The 21,400-nt window shown below is 36.4% G+C and overlaps 1 protein-coding gene across 1 annotated transcript; it reads left to right on the forward strand.

Moving 5' to 3' along the window:
- Positions 1-10,874: 10,874 nt before the first annotated feature.
- Positions 10,875-12,092, forward strand: LOC142517896 (agamous-like MADS-box protein AGL15). Its single transcript, XM_075620397.1, has 4 exons — positions 10,875-11,049; positions 11,584-11,659; positions 11,765-11,820; positions 11,904-12,092. The coding sequence occupies exons 1-4, from the start codon at positions 10,892-10,894 to the stop codon at positions 12,046-12,048; spliced, it is 435 nt and encodes a 144-aa protein (XP_075476512.1). The 5' UTR covers positions 10,875-10,891; the 3' UTR covers positions 12,049-12,092.
- Positions 12,093-21,400: the final 9,308 nt, after the last annotated feature.

Genomic DNA, 21,400 nt, shown 5'->3' on the forward strand with positions numbered 1-21,400 from the left:
ATTAAAAAGAGTTTTGAGTACCAAATTGCAAATAGTGAAGAATTCAGGGGCTAAAGTGTAATTTTGGGACTTGAGTGGGACACTTGTCATGCAACTTGATATATAAAGTTCAATTCTCCTCCATTCTTCAGCCAAGGGAAACGAGAAAGAATACAGAGAATTCATAAATTTTCATTTTGCTTTGAATTGTGATTTTTAAAGAAACGTCTATCAGAATTTGAATCCGGACACATTACTGTACTCCTCTCGTCGACAGCTACAATCGGACGTAAGTTTTATTGAGTTCTGTTATCATTTGAAAATATGATGTTGTAGGAATTTGATATGATTCATATATGGTGTTATGGATTTGTTAAACATCGTAGAATCGAAGTCAGATTGAAAAACAGACTGATTATGGAATTGTTATGATTTTCTGATTATATTGATTTGAAATCGGACAGATTTGTATTATGGATTAATTACAGATTGTATTGGATATGGGTTACAGATTGTAATTGATATATGTTGATGTGGTATTGACGGGGATGTCGAGATCGTTCCGTTATGCCGTTGATTTTGAGTTGAATCCAGATTGATCAGATTGGTATTGATTTGAGCAGTATATTGATATGATATTATTGATATTGTCATGGCCAGATTGAGGGATTGACAGACTTTGAATTCCAGACTTGAACGTCGTCAGAACTTCAACGAAAGAAAGGTATAAGTCAATGTGGTACAGGGAGATCGACTCAAGTAGGATATACTTGAGTTTCCCTAAATCACATACTTCTTATTATTGTGTTCATTGCTTTGACTTGATATGCTTGTTCTATGGATGTATAGAAAGCAGGTATTAGTCGAGTGATCTTGTGACAGAAGTGCCTGATAGTGGTGGGATCGCCACGGGCACATTGCACGATGTCACAAGATAGTGTATTGGCGATAGTGCCACAGTCTGTGATGGATAGGTCAAGACACTGGATGTTTGGTTATATTGACGTGGATAGAATCGGAGTTTATTCTATTACTGTTGGTCGATATAGGAATACCAACATCTGGAAACTGGGATCCCTAGACTAGGATTGAGTCTAGTCTGAGTCGTGGAGTCACGAACATTGTCGACAGTTTTATATTGATTATGTTTCAGATTTTGATACATATTGCTGTTATCTGTCCATGCTTTTATGTTTATCATATGATTGCATGTTCGTTGATTTATACTGGGATTATATTCTCACCGGAATTATCCGGCTGTTTTCGTGTTTGTATGTGTGCATGACAACAGGTGGGACATGATCAGGGTCGAGGAGATGACGAGAGATCATGATTAGAGTGGAGACCACGGACTTTGATGTTGCTGTAGATAGGGTTTGAACACTTGATAGCTAGTTGGTGAACCTTCGTTTGTATCGAATGTATGCTGTACAGGACTTGTACCTTATGTTATACTGATATGTATACTAGTATGATTTCCATTACGTTCCGCATTTTCAAAAAAAAAAAATTTAGACCCTGTTTATTATAATTAATTAAATTGTCCCAATGACGATTATGAACTTGATTAGCGTCCGGGTCCCCACAACAGGTGGTATCAGAGCGATAGATCCTTTAGACTGAGATATGAGCTAGTGAGCGGGGTAGATTGAGTTTTCTTTCCTACTTTTGATTGTTAGCATGAATTACTGCTTTAATACATGTTTACCTGATTATCTGACTTTGATATGGTAATGTGTATTATTGAGATTCAATCAGAACCAATTTTTGATCAGATTTATTGTATTTGGTTGCTAACCCTTTTGATAATCAGATATGCCTCCTCGAAGAGTACCGGAACAGGGTAGCACTTCTCATCCACCTACATTGAAGGGTACTGAGATAGCAGTGGATTGTGAGAGTTGGCTGGATGACATTGAGATGCTGTTTGAGTCCTTAGATTATACTGATGAGCGGAGAGTGAAACTGATAGGGCACCAGTTGTATGATGTGGCAAAGAACTGGTGGATTACAATAAAGCGGGCATTGGAGTATCGAGGTACAGTTATTACCTGGAATGTGTTTAGAACTGAATTCTATCAGAGGTTCTTTCCAGTGTCGTATAGGAAGGACAAAGAGCAGAATTTGCAAACTTGAGACAGGGTCAGCTGAACATCGAGGAATATGTGGCCAAGTTCTCTACACTGCTACGATTTGCTCCACATGTGGTCGAGAATGACGAAGCCGTTGCTGATCAGTTCATTAATGGCCTGAATCCGGAAATCTTTACCTTGGTGAATACCGGGAGACTGAATAATTTTACTGATGCTTTGAACAGAGCTAAGGGAGCCGAAGCTGGTCTGATTAGACAGAAAGGAGCTTCGTATGTTGCACCGGCACCGAGACCACATCAACCATCCTCAGCTCAGTTTCCACAACCTTCTCCCAGATTTGAGAGTGACAACATTAGTGGAAGGAAAGATCAGTTGAAAGCTAGAGGGAAACAGTTCAAAAGATCTGCGTTCATCCAGTTCTAGTGGCTCACGACAGACTGCCCAGAGCCAGAGTTATTCAGGGGTTTATTGCAGCACGTGTGGAGGGAGACATTCCACAGAGCAGTGCCGAGGAGTATTTGGCAGTTGCCGTATTTGCGGACAGCAGGGACATTTCGCTAGAGTATGTCTCCAGAGAGGTTCTCACGGATCCCAGAGAGCAGAGTTATCTGGATCAGTGGCTCAGACAGGGAGACGACCATCAACTGTTCACTCTTTCCAGCCAGCACCATCGACCCAGTCACAGCAGAGGCCAGGAGGAAGCCAGACTGTTAGCCATCCTCCGAGACAGCAGGCCAGAGTTTTTACTTTGACTGAGGAGCAGGAACAGGACGCACCTGATGATGTTGTTGCAGGTAACTGTTCTATTTCTGGTTATCCTGCTTATGTATTGATTGATAATGGTGCATCACATACATTTATTTCTGAGCGATTTGCATTGATTCATGCATTGCCTATTGAGTCATTATCTACTGTAGTATCTGTCTCTTCACCTTTGGGGAAAGGCCTTGTATCAGTGACTTCTGTTAGATCTTGTATGCTACAGTATGACGGACATGAGATTGAGTTAGACTGTATTGTGCTTGGGTTGTCTGATTTTGACTGTATTATCGGTATTGATATGTTGACCAAGTACAGAGCTACCGTTGACTGTTTTCATAAGATTGTCCGACTCAGACCTGACATGGCTGATGAATGGAAATTCTACGATAAGGGTTCTAGATCTAGAATTTATTTGATATCTGTTATGTCTATGACTCGATTATTGCAGAGAGGAGCAGAGGGATTCCTTGTCTATTCAGTGGATTTACTGAAATCGAACCCATCATTGGCAAATTTGCCAGTGGTGTGTGAGTTTGCTGATGTTTTCCCAGATGAGATTCCGGGATTGCCTCCGATTCGAGAGATATACTTCAGCATTGAATTGATGTCAGTTACAGTTCCGATCTCTAGAGCTCCGTACAAAATTGCACCGATAGAATTGAAAGAGTTGAAAGATCAGTTGGAAGATTTACTGGTCAAGGGTTACATCAGACCGAGTGTTTCTCCTTGGGGTGCTCCAATATTATTTGTGAGGAAGAAAGACGGTTCAATGAGACTCTGCATTGACTACCGGTAACTGAACAAAGCAACGGTAAAGAATAAATATCCATTGCCTCGTATAGATGATTTATTTGATCAGTTGCAGGGATCATCTGTCTATTTCAAGATTGATCTGAGATCTGGATACCATCAGCTGAGAGTCAGAGATTCTGATATCTCGAAGACATCATTTAGAACCAGGTATGGACATTATGAGTTTGTTGTCATGTCTTTCGGTCTTACCAATGCTCCAGCTGTTTTTATGGGTCTGATGAACCGAGTATTTCAGAAATATCTCGATGATTTCGTGATTATTTTAATTGATGATATTTTGATATATTCGAAGAATATGATTGATCATGCTGAACATCTAAGAATTATTTTGAGAACTCTGAGGGCTGAGAAATTGTATGCAAACTGTCCAAATGTGAGTTTTGGTTGAGACAGGTTGTATTTCTGGGTCACATTATATCTGGAGATGGGATTTCTGTTGATCCTAGCAAGGTTGAAGCCGTGATCAGTTGGCCGAGACCGACATCGGTGCCAGAGATTCGCAGTTTTATGGGTTTGGCAGGATATTACCGTCGATTTATTAAAGATTTTTCGAGCATTGCTAAACCTATTACGCAGTTGACTCAGAAGAATGCTCCATTTGTTTGGTCTGAGGAGTGTGAGTCCAGTTTTGTAGAGCTGAAGAAGAGATTGACCAGTGCTCCGGTGTTGACTATCCCGTCAGGTACTGATGGATTTGTAGTTTATTGTGATGCTTCTCACAGAGGTTTGGGTTGTGTGTTGATGCAGCGAGGCCATGTCATTGCCTATGCTTCGAGACAGTTGAAGCCACACGAGACTCGCTACCCAATTCATGATCTTGAATTGGCAGTCATTGTATTTGCACTGAAAATATGGCGACATTACCTCTATGGTGAGAAATTTGAGATTTATTCTGATCACAAAAGCCTGAAATATATGTTTTCACAGTCAGAGCTGAATATAAGGCAGCGAAGATGGCTTGATTTATTGAAGAATTTCGATTGTGAAATCAAATATTATCCGGGGAAGTCCAATGCAGCAGCTGATGCATTGAGTCGAAAGGTATGTGCTTTATCCTTATCGACAATAGGTGTTTCGAATTTGATTGAAGACTGCTGTTTATCTGGATTGGTATTTGAGACAGATTGTAGACCGTTGAGATTGTATGCTATACAAGCTGAACCAGAGCTGATTTTGAGAATTAAAGCGGCTCAGAAAATTGATCAGAAAGTGCAAAAAATCGATTGAGATGGTCAGATCAGGGCATTGATCAGAATATCAGGTACGTGACAGTGTACTGTATGTGAATAATCGTCTTGTTGTGCCAAATGTTTCAGAGTTGAGACAGCAGATATTGGCAGAAGCGCACAATAGTCGATTCAGTATTCATCCGGGTGTCAGAAAGATGTATAATGATTTGAAGACACAGTTTTGGTGGAAACAGATGAAATTTGATGTTGCTGAATTTGTTTCCAAGTGTCTGAATTGCCAACATGTCAAAGCTGAAAGAAAAAAAACCAGGAGGTCTACTGCACAGTTTGTCTATTCCTGAATGGAAATGGGATCACATTTCCATGGATTTTGTGACGCAGTTACCGCGTTCCTCCCGAGGTTGTGATGCGATTTGGGCTGTGATTGACATATTGACCAAATCAGCATGCTTTATTCCGTATCAGATGATTTACAGATATGACCAGATGGCAGAGATTTATGTCAGAGAAGTGGTCAAATTGCACGGAGTGCCAAAGTCGATTGTATCAAACGGTGTTCCTCGGTTTACTTCTCACTTTTGGCAGAGTTTCCAGCAGGCTCTAGGTACGAAGCTACATCTGAGTACCGCGAATCATCCACAGACCGACGGACAGTCAGAGCGGACTATCCAGACATTGGAAGATATGCTAAGAGCTGTAGTGCTTGATTTTATCACTAGTTGGCAAGATGCATTGCCACTTTGTGAGTTTTCGTACAACAACAGCTATCAGACGAGTATTAAGATGGCACCGTTTGAAGCGTTGTACGACAAGAAGTGCAGATCCCATCTGTATTGGGATGATGTCTCTGAGATACCTGAGATTGGGCCTGATATGATCAGAGATATGACTGAGAAAGTGAAGCTGATTCAGAAAAGGATGAAGACAGCTCAAGATAGACAAGCCAAATATGCTAATGTTCGACGTAGACTGTTGGTGTTTGAGGTAGGAGACCGAGTATTTCTGAAGATTTCACCTTTCAGAGGAGTTGTTAGATTTGGCAAGAAAGGGAAATTGTCTCCACGTTTTATTGGGCCGTATGAGATTCTCGAGAAGATAGGAAATCGTGCCTATCGAATTGCACTACCGGCTTCTCTATCTGGAATACATGGTGTCTTTCATGTATCTATGTTACGGAAATATCTCCCCGATGATTTTCATATTATCCAGCCAGACGAGGCTGAGCTTGATGAGTCTCTGATCGTAAAGAAAAGCAACTCAGAACGAAGACCATCCCACTTGTGAAAGTCCAGTGGACTCGTCATGGCATTGAAGAAGCTACTTGGGAGACTGAATCATATATGAGACAGAAATTCCCAGAGTTATTTCACTGATGTGAGTTTACTATTTTAGTTTATGTTATTTCTGATTTGATTACCTGTGATATGATTGCTTGAGATTTCGAGGACGAAATCATGTCGCAGAGGGGGAGAATTGTAAGGCCCGCGATTATATCATTTTAATTCGAGATTATTTAATTTACGAATTTTGGAATGATGAATTAAATTCCACGATTTTTGTAATTAATTAGGATTGAAATGGAATTAAAAAGAGTTTTGAGGACCAAATTGCAAATAGTGAAGAATTCAGGGGCTAAAGTGCAATTTTGGGACTTGAGTGGGACACTTGTCATGCAACTTGATATAAAAAGTTCAATTCTCCTCCATTCTTCAGCCAAGGGAAACGAGAAAGAATACAGAGAATTCATAAATTTTCATTTTGCTTTGAATTGTGATTTTTAAAGAACCGTCTATCAGAATTTGAATCCGGACACAGTACTGTACTCCTCTCGTCGACAGCTACAACCGGACGTAAGTTTTATTGAGTTCTGTTATCATTTGAAAATATGATGTTGTAGGAATTTGATATGATTCATATATGGTGTTCTGGATTTGTTAAACATCGTAGAATCGAAGTCAGATTGAAAAACAGACTGATTATGGAATTGTTATGATTTTCTGATTATATTGATTTGAAATCGGACAGATTTGTATTATGGATTGATTACAGATTGTATTGGATATGGGTTATAGATTATAATTGATATATGTTGATGTGGTATTGACGGGGATGTCGAGATCGTTCCGTTATGCCGTTGATTTTGAGTTGAATCCAGATTGATCAGATTGGTATTGATTTGAGCAGTATATTGATATGATATTATTGATACTGTCATGGCCAGATTGAGGGATTGACAGACTTTGAATTCCAGACTTGAACGTCGTCAGAACTTCAACGAAAGAAAGGTATAATTCAATGTGGTACTGGGAGATCGACTCAAGTAGGATATACTTGAGTTTCCCTAAATCACATACTTCTTATTATTATGTTCATTGCTTTGACTTGATATGCTTTTTCTATGGATGTATAGAAAGCAGGTATTAGTCGAGTGATCTTGTGACAGAAGTGCCTGATAGTGGTGGGATCGCCACGGGCACATTGCACGATGTCACAAGATAGTGTATTGGTGATAGTGCCACAGTCTGTGACGGATAGGTCAAGACACTGGATGTTTGGTTATATCGACGTGGATAGAATCGGAGTTTATTCTATTACTGTTGGTCAATATAGGAATACCAACGTCTGGAAACCGGGATCCCTAGACTAGGATTGAGTCTAGTCTGAGTCGTGGAGTCACGAGCATTGTCGACAGTTTTATATTGATTATGTTTCAGATTTTGATACATATTGCTGTTATCTGTCCATGCTTTTATGTTTATCATATGATTGCATGTTCGTTGATTTATACTGGGATTATATTCTCACCGGAATTATCCGGCTGTTGTTGTGTTTGTATGTGTGCATGACAACAGGTGGGACATGATCAGGGTCGAGGAGATGACGAGAGATCATTATTAGAGTGGAGACCACGGACTTTGATGTTGCTGTAGATAGGGTTTGAACATTTGATAGCTAGTTGGTGAACCTTCGTTTGTATCGAATGTATGTTGTACAGGACTTGTACCTTATACTGATATGTATACTAGTATGATTTCCATTACGTTCCGCATTTTAAAAAAAAAATTAGACCCTATTTATTATAATTAATTAAATTGTCCCAATGACGATTATGAACTTGATTAGCGTCCGGGCCCCCACAATACTCATCATCAAAGTAAAATTTCACAACTATATAACACCTCTATTTTATAATATAAATCAAACAAAGTATAAAATTGATTATAATTCAAATATTTAAAAATAAATAAAAGACTATATAAACATGCAACGTATATTAAATATTTGTATCAAATACATTTATATAACATTTTTTGATATATATCTATCCCAAAAATGTTATATAAATGTATTTGATACTTAATCTATATATATATATATATATATATAACATTATTCCAAGTAAAATATACCAAAATAGATGGAGTATTTCTATCTATGTACCACTGTTGTTCTCCTCACTGCATCCAAACAGTAAATATTGCACGTATATATTAAAATTTTAGGTAAAAATTTATGTGAAACGGTCTAATGGGTCGTATTTTGTGAGAGATATTTCTTATTTGGGTCATCAATGAAAAAATATTATTTTTTATGCTAAAAGTATTACTTTTTATTGTGAGTATCGGTAGAGTTGACACATCTCACAGATAAAGATTCGTGAGATCGTATCACAAGAAACCCTCTAAATTGTAATATAATTCAATTAAATATGATTTTTTATTATACATTTTTTGAGTTGCTAAAACAATTATTTTAATTATCATCGTTAGTAAATGACAAAATAAGAAACATATATTTGGTGATACTAAATGTCACATATTTATATTATATATATATGCATATTTATATTTTATATATATACATATTTATATTATATATATATTTATATTATATGTGAGAACCCGAATTTCCAGCATTCCAGCAGCAATGCAAATTTCCAACAGAAGCTATTCCAGCATTCCAGCAGCAATGCAAAATTCCAGCAGAAGCTAATATTTCAGAAGCTGGTATTTTTCCAGCAGATTAGAATTCAGCAGCAAACCACGAAATTCCAGCAGACAGTTACTAATTCAGCCCATGACTTGTAACTGAAGCATTTAACACGGAATAAAGATTGTTAATGGCAGATTATGGCCATTAATTGGGAGGCTAACAGTCAGAATTTTGCCTATATATATAACACACTCAAACCTCTGAATTGGTGTTACACAAATCTTGAGGTATCACTTGAAATATTCGAGCTAAGAGAGTGCCTTGTTCGAGCTGTAAAATCCAGTAGCGAGAGCAACCAGATTTCCAGTAGACTTCAACCGAAACTCTAGCAAATTACGGTAAGTGGGCTTATGTATAAATATCTTGAAAACCGTTTGATGATTTCTGTTTTAAAGCAAAGTATATTCTTGAATCCTGATATCTAATTTTGAAGCACTGAAACTTAGTGAACTAATGGTAGGAATATATATTCTGAACATTACTGATCACTGATTACTGGCCTCACCCCTTAGAGCAGAGAACATATAGGGGACTGATATCAGTTTAGCCATGAAATTCACGAATGTGCTCAGTGCTTACTTGTTAAATTATGATTTCTGAATACCGAATACTGATTCCCGATTACTGATTTCTGAATACTGATTTCTGTTCTGAAATAAAGAGTTTCTGTATATTATTGTATTACTGTTTCTGTTGAAAACGATTTCGAAATTGGGAGTTATTCCCACCCCTGCTTACTGAGTGACAATCATATCACTCACCCACCAAAACATCTCAGATAAGAACGACGAAGAAAGATTAGAAGCAGAGGAACAGAACCAGTTTTGGGGATGGTGAAGAAGAAGACTGTCACTTTCAGTTTTAGATTATATTTTTCGCTGTATCTGTAGAAGCAATGTTATGTCTATTTTACATTTCTGCTGTAAAACATTAGTGATTCGAGTTTGTATCAGACAATGAATTACTTCGTATTATGAATAAAAAGACTGGTTTCTGAATTTCGTACTTCTGAGGCTTGTTGTTTTCGAATGTAAATTTGAGAGCAACGCCGGTGTCAACTAACCCCGTCACAGGGCGTGACATTGGATATAGTATGTCCCATTATTTTTTGTATCCTTTAAAAAATACTCAAATGATGCAAAATAATTTATATTAATATTAAAAAGGAGAGAAAAGTTCAAAGTAATTAGAAGAGTTATTTTGAAAAAAAATTAAATTTTGTATTTTTATTAACACAAAAAAAATCTTCTAGTACAAAAAAATATGAAGCCGAATAGTTGATTACAAAAAATTTAAATTAGTAATTAATTTTATGAATAAAATATTGAGTATGTTTCTTGTTATACAGTCTCACAGATATATTTTTGTGACATAGCTAGGTCAACTTGATCCATATAATTATTTGTAGCATAAAATATAATATTTTTTCACGAATCGGGTTGGATTAGATATCTGTATCACAAAATTGACCTGTAAGACTGTCTCATAAGAGTGTTTATTTAAAACATTTACGTCAAATTAATAATATTTTTCAATGGTCGAATAATTGTATCGAGGGACACTTTTGTCATACAATAAAATAAAAACTGAAAATAGAAATATAGAATATGGTAGTAAATTATCAAATTATTTCAAAGTTTAAGGCTTCCTCTATCGAAATACTTCTATCATTACAAGGTCTCTAAAAAAGATTTACCAAATATAGGCAGATTGTTTGAAATAATATCTTTAAAAGATTTACCAAATCTTGGCAGATTGTTTGAAATTATATCTTTTAACTTTTCACAAAACAAAAATATGATAATAATACACTATATTTTTAAATTTTTTTAAATATATTTAAAAAATTTTGAATTTGGAATTCCAAAAAAAATAAAAACCCCATAAATACGTCTCCTGTTCAAGAAGCCTACATTGCATGCATCTTTTTCTTTTTTTCCTATTGATAAGAAGCAGGCCACAGAGTACAAATCATCGCTGTTTTGGGATTCTGAGAAGTGAATTTTCGTGAGATTTTTGAGAGCAAACCAAAAAAAAAAAAAAAGAAGGGTTCGAGGGAAGATGGATCATACAAAGAATACCGAGGGTAAAATTGCGTTCATCAAGAGGCGTGCTTGTTTGATCAGGAAAGCTAGCGAGTTGTCTACTCTATGCGATTCAGAAATCGCCCTTTTCGGCTACTCCAAAGACGGGGAGTTGTTCGAGTATGCTAGTTCCAAGTACGCATGCGTCTCTCCCTCTAATCTCTATGCTGCTACATCTTCTTTCTGAATTATTTTTTTTCCTGTTGTTTCTTGGTGTTATTTGTTGGTTCAGGATATTTTTTCTTTAGTTTTTTTTTGGTGATTGATCGGAGAAAATCTCCCGTACTTTTTCTGAGAATTTGTTTCTGTTGTTTCTTGGGGATTTATTCCTGTGGTTAATTTGTTGTTTCAGGAGATTTTTTCTTGAATTTTTTAGGTGATTGATCGGACAAAATCTCCCGTTGCATGAACACTCGTAGTAATATATATATATATATATATATATATATATATATATATTATATTAGAACCTAACATGGTATACAATTAATCATCTAACTTTTAGGAACTGGAACCGAGCCGAATCCTAAGTTTCTCGGTTTTGGTTTTTGATAGGGGTATGTAGTTAAGAAAATACAAGGACAATATTTTAGGAAGAACGAATAAAAACCCGTCAAGCGATTGATATGAGTATCGTGCAACACTATAATCTGATTCTCTTGAATGCAGCATGGCGAAGATAATGACAAGATTCGAAAAATGCCGGCGAATTAAACAAGGTATTCCGGTGAACAACGATCCAGAGGTACATATGATGCTTGAATTTTGACATATTTTTGGACTCTTAATTAATCCATCCCGATATTCAGTATATGTATCGGATTTATTATGGTTGGTGAACCTTTAACAGAGGGACGAGGATCTCCTGAGAGAAGAGATGGAAAAGCTCAAACAAGACAACGACCAGTATGATTTCTTACAACAATGACATTCTCGTATTTTTCGAAAACCCGTGTTTTTTTTTTATCTTCCGGCCTGTTAATCTGCAGGCATGTCTCGGGGATGGATCTCGAGGGCATGGGTCGCGAAGATTTGCGCGAACTCGAACAACAACTAGACGAAGGGCTATTGTGCATTAAGGATAGGAAGGTTTGGCCTATAAATTCTACTATGGAGTTGAACAAAATGTTATAATCTTTCACTGTTGACAATAAAAGACAATTGCTACGCTTTTTCAGGAGGCGATACTGGTCCAGCAACTTGAAAAATCAAGGGAACAAGTACGCCGATTAATCTCTTTTTTTGTGCATCAGCTGATTTCTCATACGGGTCCTGGAGAGAAAAAATAGTTAAAAAAACTTGTCCCCTTTTTTTGATTTTTTTGCAGGAGCAACGATACATGCAGGAGAATGAGACCTTACGCAGAAAGGCATGTGTAGTGTAGAGACTCTTATTTTCGTTACGAAATTCGGGTATTGATGTAAATATATCTAAGTACTCTGCACTGGCTTAACATGATTCATAGGTCGAACAACTTGAAAGGGATTGTGCCTCTACCATTTATCAACAACCAGTGTGTGTCCAGTACCAGTTGATGGCGCTGAGCGACTTTGTTCCCGTACAAGGTGTTTATGGTCTCCAAATGGCTTGCGATATTAGCACCGGAGATGCAAACACAGTAGACGTCTCCCTAAATCTGGGGTATGACATTTTCTCCGAAATTTCGGCCTTTTTAAGTTCCTGGTTTCCTACGTTCTGATTACATGTTTCTTGCTTTTCGTGCAGGCCTTCAGCTCCTAAGGTTTGTGGGAAAAGGAAAACTCCACACGAGGAAAGAAGCAACGACGATAATTTTCTTACTTTATAGGATCACAGGATGCAGTTTAATTTTGTGGTTTAGATTCTTTTATTCGACGGTTTCGTGGATCAATCTAACTCTTGGTTTATCTACTTTATATTTCTCACTGCGTACATGGTTTCTAGGAATGTACAAAACACCAGTTGATGAGTTTACGAGCTTGCAATCTCCCCTTTTAAGCTCTCTAATGAATTTCTATTACGATTTTGTGGCTTTAAATTTTTTCGAATATTGATTCCCCCCCTTCAGGCTCCCCTGTTAGGAACTAGTTTCTGTTGTAAATATATTTAACGAACTTGATTAAATTTGCACAAGAACACAACTTAGTGAGATTTGAACTTGATACACAGATTTACGTGGAAAACCCGAGATGGGTTAAAAACCACGGGCATAAGATAAAATTCGCTATGTTGAAAGATGAAGTACAAGAGAAGATCTAGCAGTGGTTTACGTCACATTAGACTCACAACCCCAGTTCCTTATTTACAAAATATATATACCAAAAATAATATAGATTACACCGCGGGGTTGCTATCTCTGCCACCACCGCATATTCCCGAAAAAACCTCGCAAGTAAAGTTGCATCGTTTACATCCCTCCGCGAGCTTTTCGAGCTGAGCTCAAAAGAATTCGGGTCACAGAGTCTAACATCACTTAAATGATAGTTCTCTCTTATAGCTGCCGCTTCTGTCTTCCAAGAAATTTGACGAGCAGTTCGTTTCTTGTTTCCAAGACTTCAGAAAACAAATTAGAGGCTTTCTTTTCAATGCCCTGTGTTGTATTCTCCAGTGTTTCCAACAGATTCTTCATATCCCAGGCAGCCTTACCCCAGTTTCCAGCAGAATTATCAGCCGAAAGGCGATCAACTGCAGCATTCACCTCCTGGATGACACCATCCGTTTTCTCCACATCTTTTCCAAGAATCGTATCCAGGTCTTTTATCAATGAATCATCCGATCCCAGTCCCAGGACGATTTTTCTTACATCCTCGTATGGTTTAGCATCATTGCACAAGCTTGACAGAACCAGGCCAAGTGTTAAGACTCCGATTCTCCTGACCACTGTCAAAGCATCAAGAACTGTCGTTTCCTTCTTAGAGTTGGCCTTTTCTCGAATCCCAACTGACCATCCTTCCTCTTTGAAATCCATGCCAAGATCAAACGTTGTTTTCGGGATTTTCTTCAAGCGCTTTGCTGCGGAAGAAGGCGAGCTCTCGACAAGCCTAAGGGCGTAAAGATTCGAAATCTTGGATTGGTTTAGATGAGAAATGGAGGAGTCAATCGCATTGAGCAGATCCAGCAAGTTCAAGCTGTAGCTAAGGTATTGCTCCCTGGTTTTGGCACCCCACTCACACATTGGATGCTCTATATCTACCACTAGCTTTGCAAAAGCATTGTTTGTCAGTTGTATAAACTCAAAATACCTATCAAAACCAGTCAAGGGCAGATTCTTTGACAAGAATTGGCTCATGAAATTCGAGATTTCGGAGCGAAAACCGCGTAAAGAGGTGGACGGAGACTTGTACTTCTTGTTGTGAACTTCAATCCCAAATGGGAATTTGAATCTTTCGAGTAGGATTACCATGAAGTATTTGATATTGTGGCTGTTTTGGTATTGATATGCTTCTGGTTTTTTGTTATGATCTTTACATGTAGGAGCTTGGACCTATTTATGTATAAAGTTGATTGCTTGGCGCGTAAATTAGTTTTGGGGCAGAAGGAACGCCGTATGACTGGTCAAACATTCGTATCCTTGTCCGTGTCGGTTTGCAATTTTGACGGCGCAAACGTGTAAGATAATTTGCCGCCTTTTAGTTTCTTTATCATAATTATTTGGTGTTATGTCCAAATTATTATTTTTTTGGATACAATTTTTTATTATATTTTCTTCTCTTTTTGACATCGCAAACGTTCTATTTATTGGCTGAAGTTCGGGAATACATGTTCTAATCGGTGAAGTAGATAAATATTGTATAAATAGTTAAAAGTTCGATTCTTCGTAACAATACTTTTTCGAACGGACTACATGCTATTGCGTTATAATGTAGATTAACCAAATATCCACCGAAAAATAATGACGACGAGTTTTATCACCATTCAAACAAAAAGAAAGATTTACATGTAAAAATATAGTCTATAGTAATTTATAAATATTTATTAAATTATTATGCCGGTACCAATTATTTTCGATTCTAAAAAAATAGTTTACTTTTCATATATAGTAATATTTATTATTTTTTTTTGCTAATATATTCCTATTAACTAAGTACTGAAAAATATATAACTATTATTTAACCGAACTAAATATGGATAAAATATAAAGTTTTTTTTTAAAAAAGTTTATTTTTCATATTTAGTAATATTTTTTCTTGTGTTTTTGCTAGCATACTGTTAATATACGTCCTCATAGAGTGTAACAAAAGAAAAATATCAAAAAACACGGAAATACAAATTTAGAGATCTCACTTTCCCTCCGTCTCGGTATGGAGCCTTCTTCTTCATCCCGGCGTGTCATCCCCTACCACCAACAAGAAATAAGAACAGTTGTCTCTTATTCCAGCGTTTGATTCTACAATGAGTAACTATGTATTGAATAATATACAATGATAATTTAAAAGCCAAAAAATAAAAATTCTACTCTAGTCGAATAATAATTCTTTATATTCCCATTTTAATACTGGAAAAACGATAATTGAGCATTCACGAGGATTAGCAAATTACTACATCGAGAGTGTTTCTCTCTCTGTTCCGATACGATCATATAATTTTTTCACATTTTTATAAAAATTGACATATATGTTAATGATCAAAGGGCTAACATTTGACTATATCACAGGGGGAAAATACTCAAAATATAACATAAAATTAAATAATTCATACTAGAACTAGAAACATAATCTTCATTAATAGACCCACGCGTTCAATAAATTTTGTATCCTATTTATAGAAAGTTTCCAATTTCCTATTTTTTCAATCATTAATTAACATTTTTTGTTGGTTAATTTTTTGGGCTACTTTGTTCATAAATTACGCGTCGATCGATTATTTAATTAAGAACCCTATTAAATGATCTACAAAGTTATGGGCTTACAAAATATTAATGTAATTGGTAATTTAGAAAATTTGACTCCTATCATGTGGAATGTTTCCACATTCCTATTTTGTGTCACCGATTGGTTTTTTAAACATGTAATTTTTATAACTCGGTATATGATAATGGGTAAATAATTTTTTTACACTAATTTGTCCTATTTTGATATTTGATCCACTAAAAGTATTAAAGTTTATGTTTTGATGTAGCAATTTTTATTTTTTGGCTTTTAGTTCTATTTAATTTGAGTGATGATGAGATACGGAAAACATTGATGTGACGTTAAAGAAATGCCGGCAATACACCGAATGTTGCAGATGTTGACACCTTAAAATGCTTACATCTCCGACATTCATGTCAGCAATTAGAACAAAATAGCCAAAAGTTAAGTGTTATTGCACAAAGATCAAAGTTTGACAAGTTATTGGAATAAAACTCAAAATACTACAAGTTAAAAGACCAACAAAGTGATTTCCCCTTAAAATATGAGTAAATTGTCTTTACATTTCTAAACCCAAACTTGAGTTTTGGGTCAGTCTATGTCAATGAGAAAATGATTTGCAATCCTTGATCCAAAAATAAAAATTTTATACAATGAAAATTGATGCAAATCATTAAAATATAGTATTAGTATATGATATTCGAATACCAATTATTTAAAATCTCGTACAAAAAAAAAAGATTTTGAGTATAAATTTGAAATAATTTTATTAACATGAACACTTATTATACATGTGTACTAATTTAAGAAAATATAGTTGAAAAATAGTAAATCAACGTATTAATTTATATATTTATGATAGAGAGTGACCCCAAACTCAGCCAAGTTGGGTTCCAAGGATTTAAAGACAATTTACCCTAAAATACTATGATTTATTTTCTTACACAAGTGAGAGACATGGTCTTGACCATACCGACATGCATAATTTATGTCTCAATAAAACCAGAAATGAAAATTGAGCACTTGCCAACTACGGATACAAAACCAGTTCATTGAACCACGTACTCAGATGTTGTGTTGGTTGGAATTCAGAACATTGCCCGAACAATCGTTGGCTTGTCCCTCTTGCTAATGTTTAGGTTCGACAAAATATAGAACGCTTTTCATTTTACCATCGATAATCCGAATCAAGTCGAAACCGATTATAGATAAGTCGTTGATTGAACTCAAAGTTTTGTCTACGCAAATCCGGTATTGTTTATTAATCATCTAAAATTAATAATTAATACTAGCTAATCTATCTACACACACATTGTGTGTGTGTGTGTGTAACTATCATATTTTCAAAATATTTTTATTTCAAGATAAAAATTTAAGTAATTAATAACATAATTAAATTAATATGATAGAATGTGATAATATGTAATAACATTTATTTAAATAAATTGTGGGTGATATAATTAATAATTGAATCGTGATTCGTGATCGAAATAGATTATTTATGCATTCATTATATGAGAGAATTAGATATATGAAAAAAAATTTAAGCCTTTCGATATGACAGGTTTTATTTATTTGTTTTTTAATTGAAAAGGGAAATAAATATTCTTGTAAATACAATTAAAAATATCAAACGAGTAGGTCTCTTATGAGACGATCTCATGAATCTTTATCTGTGAGACGGGTCAACCCTATCGATATTCACAATAAAAAGTAATACTCTTAGCATAAAAAGTAATATTTTTTTATGGATGACCCAAATGAGATATCTGTCTCACAAAATACGACCTGTAAGATCGTCTCACACAAGTTTTTGACATACCAAAGAGGAGGCCCTTTAGATGTGTAATATATGATATTGTAATCCTTTTACATAATTATATATAATTTCGCACTTTGTCACATAAATAAATAATCAAATTCATATATTTAAAAGGGAAACTATATATGATCAGTAAATAAAAAAATTGAAAAAGACAAAATCGAACGAACATTATATCAGAAAATTTTATAAGATGTTCTTGACAAAGGAATCTTTTCATGATACATACATGTTTAACAAATCAACCTAATTTGAATTTAAAGAATACTATTTTTGAATAATTAACACATGGTTAGTTAAAAATGGTTAGTTTGATTATGTAAGCAATGATGTTTTACTTTTTGTTTTATTCCTTAAATTTCAACTATTATTACTCATACATTCTTCGTTTCTAAATCATACCAAAAAAACACAAAATCCTCTCATCTACAATCATAAGTGTAGAAGTGAGATAAATAATTTAGTGTGAGATTTCTCAAGGAGTGTTTATCCTTGAAAAAAATAGAATTAGTAGATAGAAAATGAATGTTAAAATAAGAGTGTTCTTAGTGAAATACTTTGTATTCTCAATTCTCTGGTCTTCTTTGTTATTAATAAATAAGTGATCTCTTTGAGAGGTTTAGAGCAAAAATATCCCCATTTTAGGGTGAACCAATATAAATATTGATGTTCATCTTATTCATTGTTGATATTACTTATGATGTTCCGCTGCAATTTTACCTATTTTATTTCTCTGATATCTCAACAACTGATATTAGAGCGATATTCTCAAATACTATAGCAGGTCCTCGTATGCTCTGTGGTTGCAGCTTAGTCTCAACTTCCACATCAGAAAAGGCTTTCTAGACATTATTAGGGAAGTGATTCTTTTGTGTTCAGGCTTTGACGATTAATTCGTTAGTAGCAGTCACAAAAGATGGAGGTACACACAAGCAAGATGATTAGTCTTAATGGCTCTAATTATCAATTTTGGAAAAGTAAGATGAAAGATCATCTACTAGTCACCAAGATGCACATATCGGTGTTCAACGAGTCTAAACCAGATGTTGAATGGAACTTCAAGCACGAGCAAGTCTGTGGGTACATCCGACAATTTGTCGATGACAATGTGTATAATCACATCTGTAATGAGACATCTACTTGTACGCTTTGCTCGACTAATCCTGGGAGAGAACGACTCGTTTGTGGTAACAATCCGTACACAAATTCAAATAATATATAATATTTTTAATATTACAGAGAGACTTTCTTGTGTACCTGACTTAATTCATCATTTCTAAATTTGTATGAGAAATTTTCACTACATTTTTTAACACAAAAATGTGAGAGATTTATGATGGTAAGTATTAAAAATTATTCACTTATTTAAGGAAAATAATTTTTTAATTCACTAACTTATCTCATTTTGAGTTTTAGTCTATTAAGTACTCAAAGTTTGCCCAGTTTGACCACTTAGAGAATTAAAACTCAAGACGCAAGAAAAAAAAAATATATTTTTCATTTATTTCAACAAATCTCACTCATTTTTTTTCCTAACAATCTCTTTATATCAAATTTACTACTACTCATTTTAGTTTTTATCCCACATATTGTTAGATGTATTTATTTCAATGGCTAATTATCAAAATTTTAGTTTAATAAAAAAATTATGTTTCGATGAATTGTATTTCCACACAAAGTACATCAACTACATATAGATATAGACACACACGATATATAAAATATTAGTAAGAAATCAAATACTTAAGCTAAAGAATTCTGACGATGCCCCATAATGTCCCGGGTTATGGATGACCCGGGACATGGATATAGAACGGTGACCGAATCAGGGGGAATGGATTACTCCCGGATCGTATGGATAACCCGGGAGTCGGGATAAACGGATTATCAAGTCCCACAAAGGAGCCTAGGGAAAGCCGGGAGATTCGATGCCCGGGCTGTGGGACAGACAGGTCGTCAAGGAGAATCTGCAGGGAGGATTCGTCAGGAGCTGGGAAAGCGAATATCTGAGGCGTCCGATCGTCAGGCTGTTAGGGGTCAGGTTTCCTATGATATTTCCCGGGAAGCATTCCACCCGGGCCACCTCGATATGAGGAAAGCATTTAATACCGCCGATAAACAGAATGTATGTAGCTGACCTATCTCTGACATCAATGCAAATGGTTGGTAAAATCAAGTAGGCTGGATGTGACTACTATGCGATTTGACATGTCAGAACAATATGGTATAATCAGCCGCCCTACTATAATTAATGCTCAAACACAAAAAACGAGTTCATCATTGCATCCTCTACTATAAATACCAGGTTCTTTACTTGCATTACTCTCTATTCAGATATTGAATACACATATTAAATACTCTCATTTATTGCTTATTTACTCCCACTCTCCACACCAATCTCACACCCATCATTGGGCTACATTGGTATTATTGCTTGAGTACCCTGCTGACTTAGCATCCGAGTGGTCACGTCGGACACCCCTCCGGCGCCCATTCACGTGGTTATTTTCTTGTTCGCAGATCTCTCAAATCTCAGGATGGAAAGAAGTTCAGTCCAGACGCTCGACTCATATTTCCTTTAATTTGATAGCAAATCCGGCAGAGTACCTGACTCGACCCATTTCGCCCGGGTTGCATCATTGGCGCCGTCTGTGGGAAATTGAGTTCTAAGGCGTTGATATGGCACCTACTAGAAGAGCAAACCAAGACACTTCTCGAGTCCAGGATGAGAACAATACTCGTCTTTCTGGTGCAGGTGGCCCTCCACCTAGTGGTCCTCAGCCCACCATTCATTTAACTCCCGAGAAGTTAAATAAGATTATAACTGATGTTGTTAAGATGGCCATGGCAAAGAAGACTCCTACTCATCATTCCAGTCATCCAGAGCAGCAGCGTGAGCAACCTCAGGAGGAGGAGAGAAGGGAGGAGGAAAGGGAATCAAGTGCAGGATCTAAATCTCCCACTGTGGCAAAGGAGTTGGAGGAATTAAGGAAGAAGGTGAAGGCATTGGAAGGACAAGTTGTTTCTAAGAGCGGTATTCAAGTTGCGAAGGGTTGTCCGTTCTCTGATGTCATCGTCCGGGAACCGCTACCCGAACATTTCAAATCAGCCAAAATCAAGGACTATGATGGGAGTTCTGATCCCGAGGAGCACCTTGCTCGCTTCGAAAACATGGCCATGTTGCATTGTTATGGGGACCAAATCAAGTGTTAAGTATTCCTAACTACCCTGGTCGATTCTGCACAAAGATGGTTCGAAGGGTTGGCACCACAAAGCATCAATTGCTTTGAAGATTTCCAAAAAGTGTTCTTGCATCAATTTAGCAGCAGTAAGAAGTACAAGAAAACTGATTTCAGCTTGTTTGAAGTAAAGCGGGGACAAGATGAAACCCTAAGGGCATAACAAAAGATTCAACCGAGTGGCCCTGGATGTGCCGGCCTGTGCACCCGAGACGAAAACCACCGCGTTCACGCAAGGGCTGTGGGAAGGGGATTTCTTTCGATCCTTGACCAAAAAATTGCCTGAGAACTTTGAAGATCTCCTGTCCCGGCCAGGAAAATACATTAATATGGAAGAGGTGTATAACCAAAAAAGAGAAGCTTTGAAGAGAGCCAGAGGAGACCGGGCTGTCAGGCCTGAAGAAAGAGCTCCCAAGAAAAGTGGCCCGGGACATTTCTCTCATGTACCTTTGAGAATTGCCCGGGACCTAGAGATTCAAGAATGCAGCTCAGATGTAGCCCCGCTTCCCAATCCAGTGACGAGGGCATCAAGGCCAGAGCAGAGAGGGTACTGCACACTTCATAAAGATTGTTCTCACAACACCAATGAATGCCGG

This window comes from Primulina tabacum, chromosome 11 (genome assembly GCF_025594145.1).
Source record: "Primulina tabacum isolate GXHZ01 chromosome 11, ASM2559414v2, whole genome shotgun sequence".
NCBI lineage: Eukaryota > Viridiplantae > Streptophyta > Magnoliopsida > Lamiales > Gesneriaceae > Primulina > Primulina tabacum.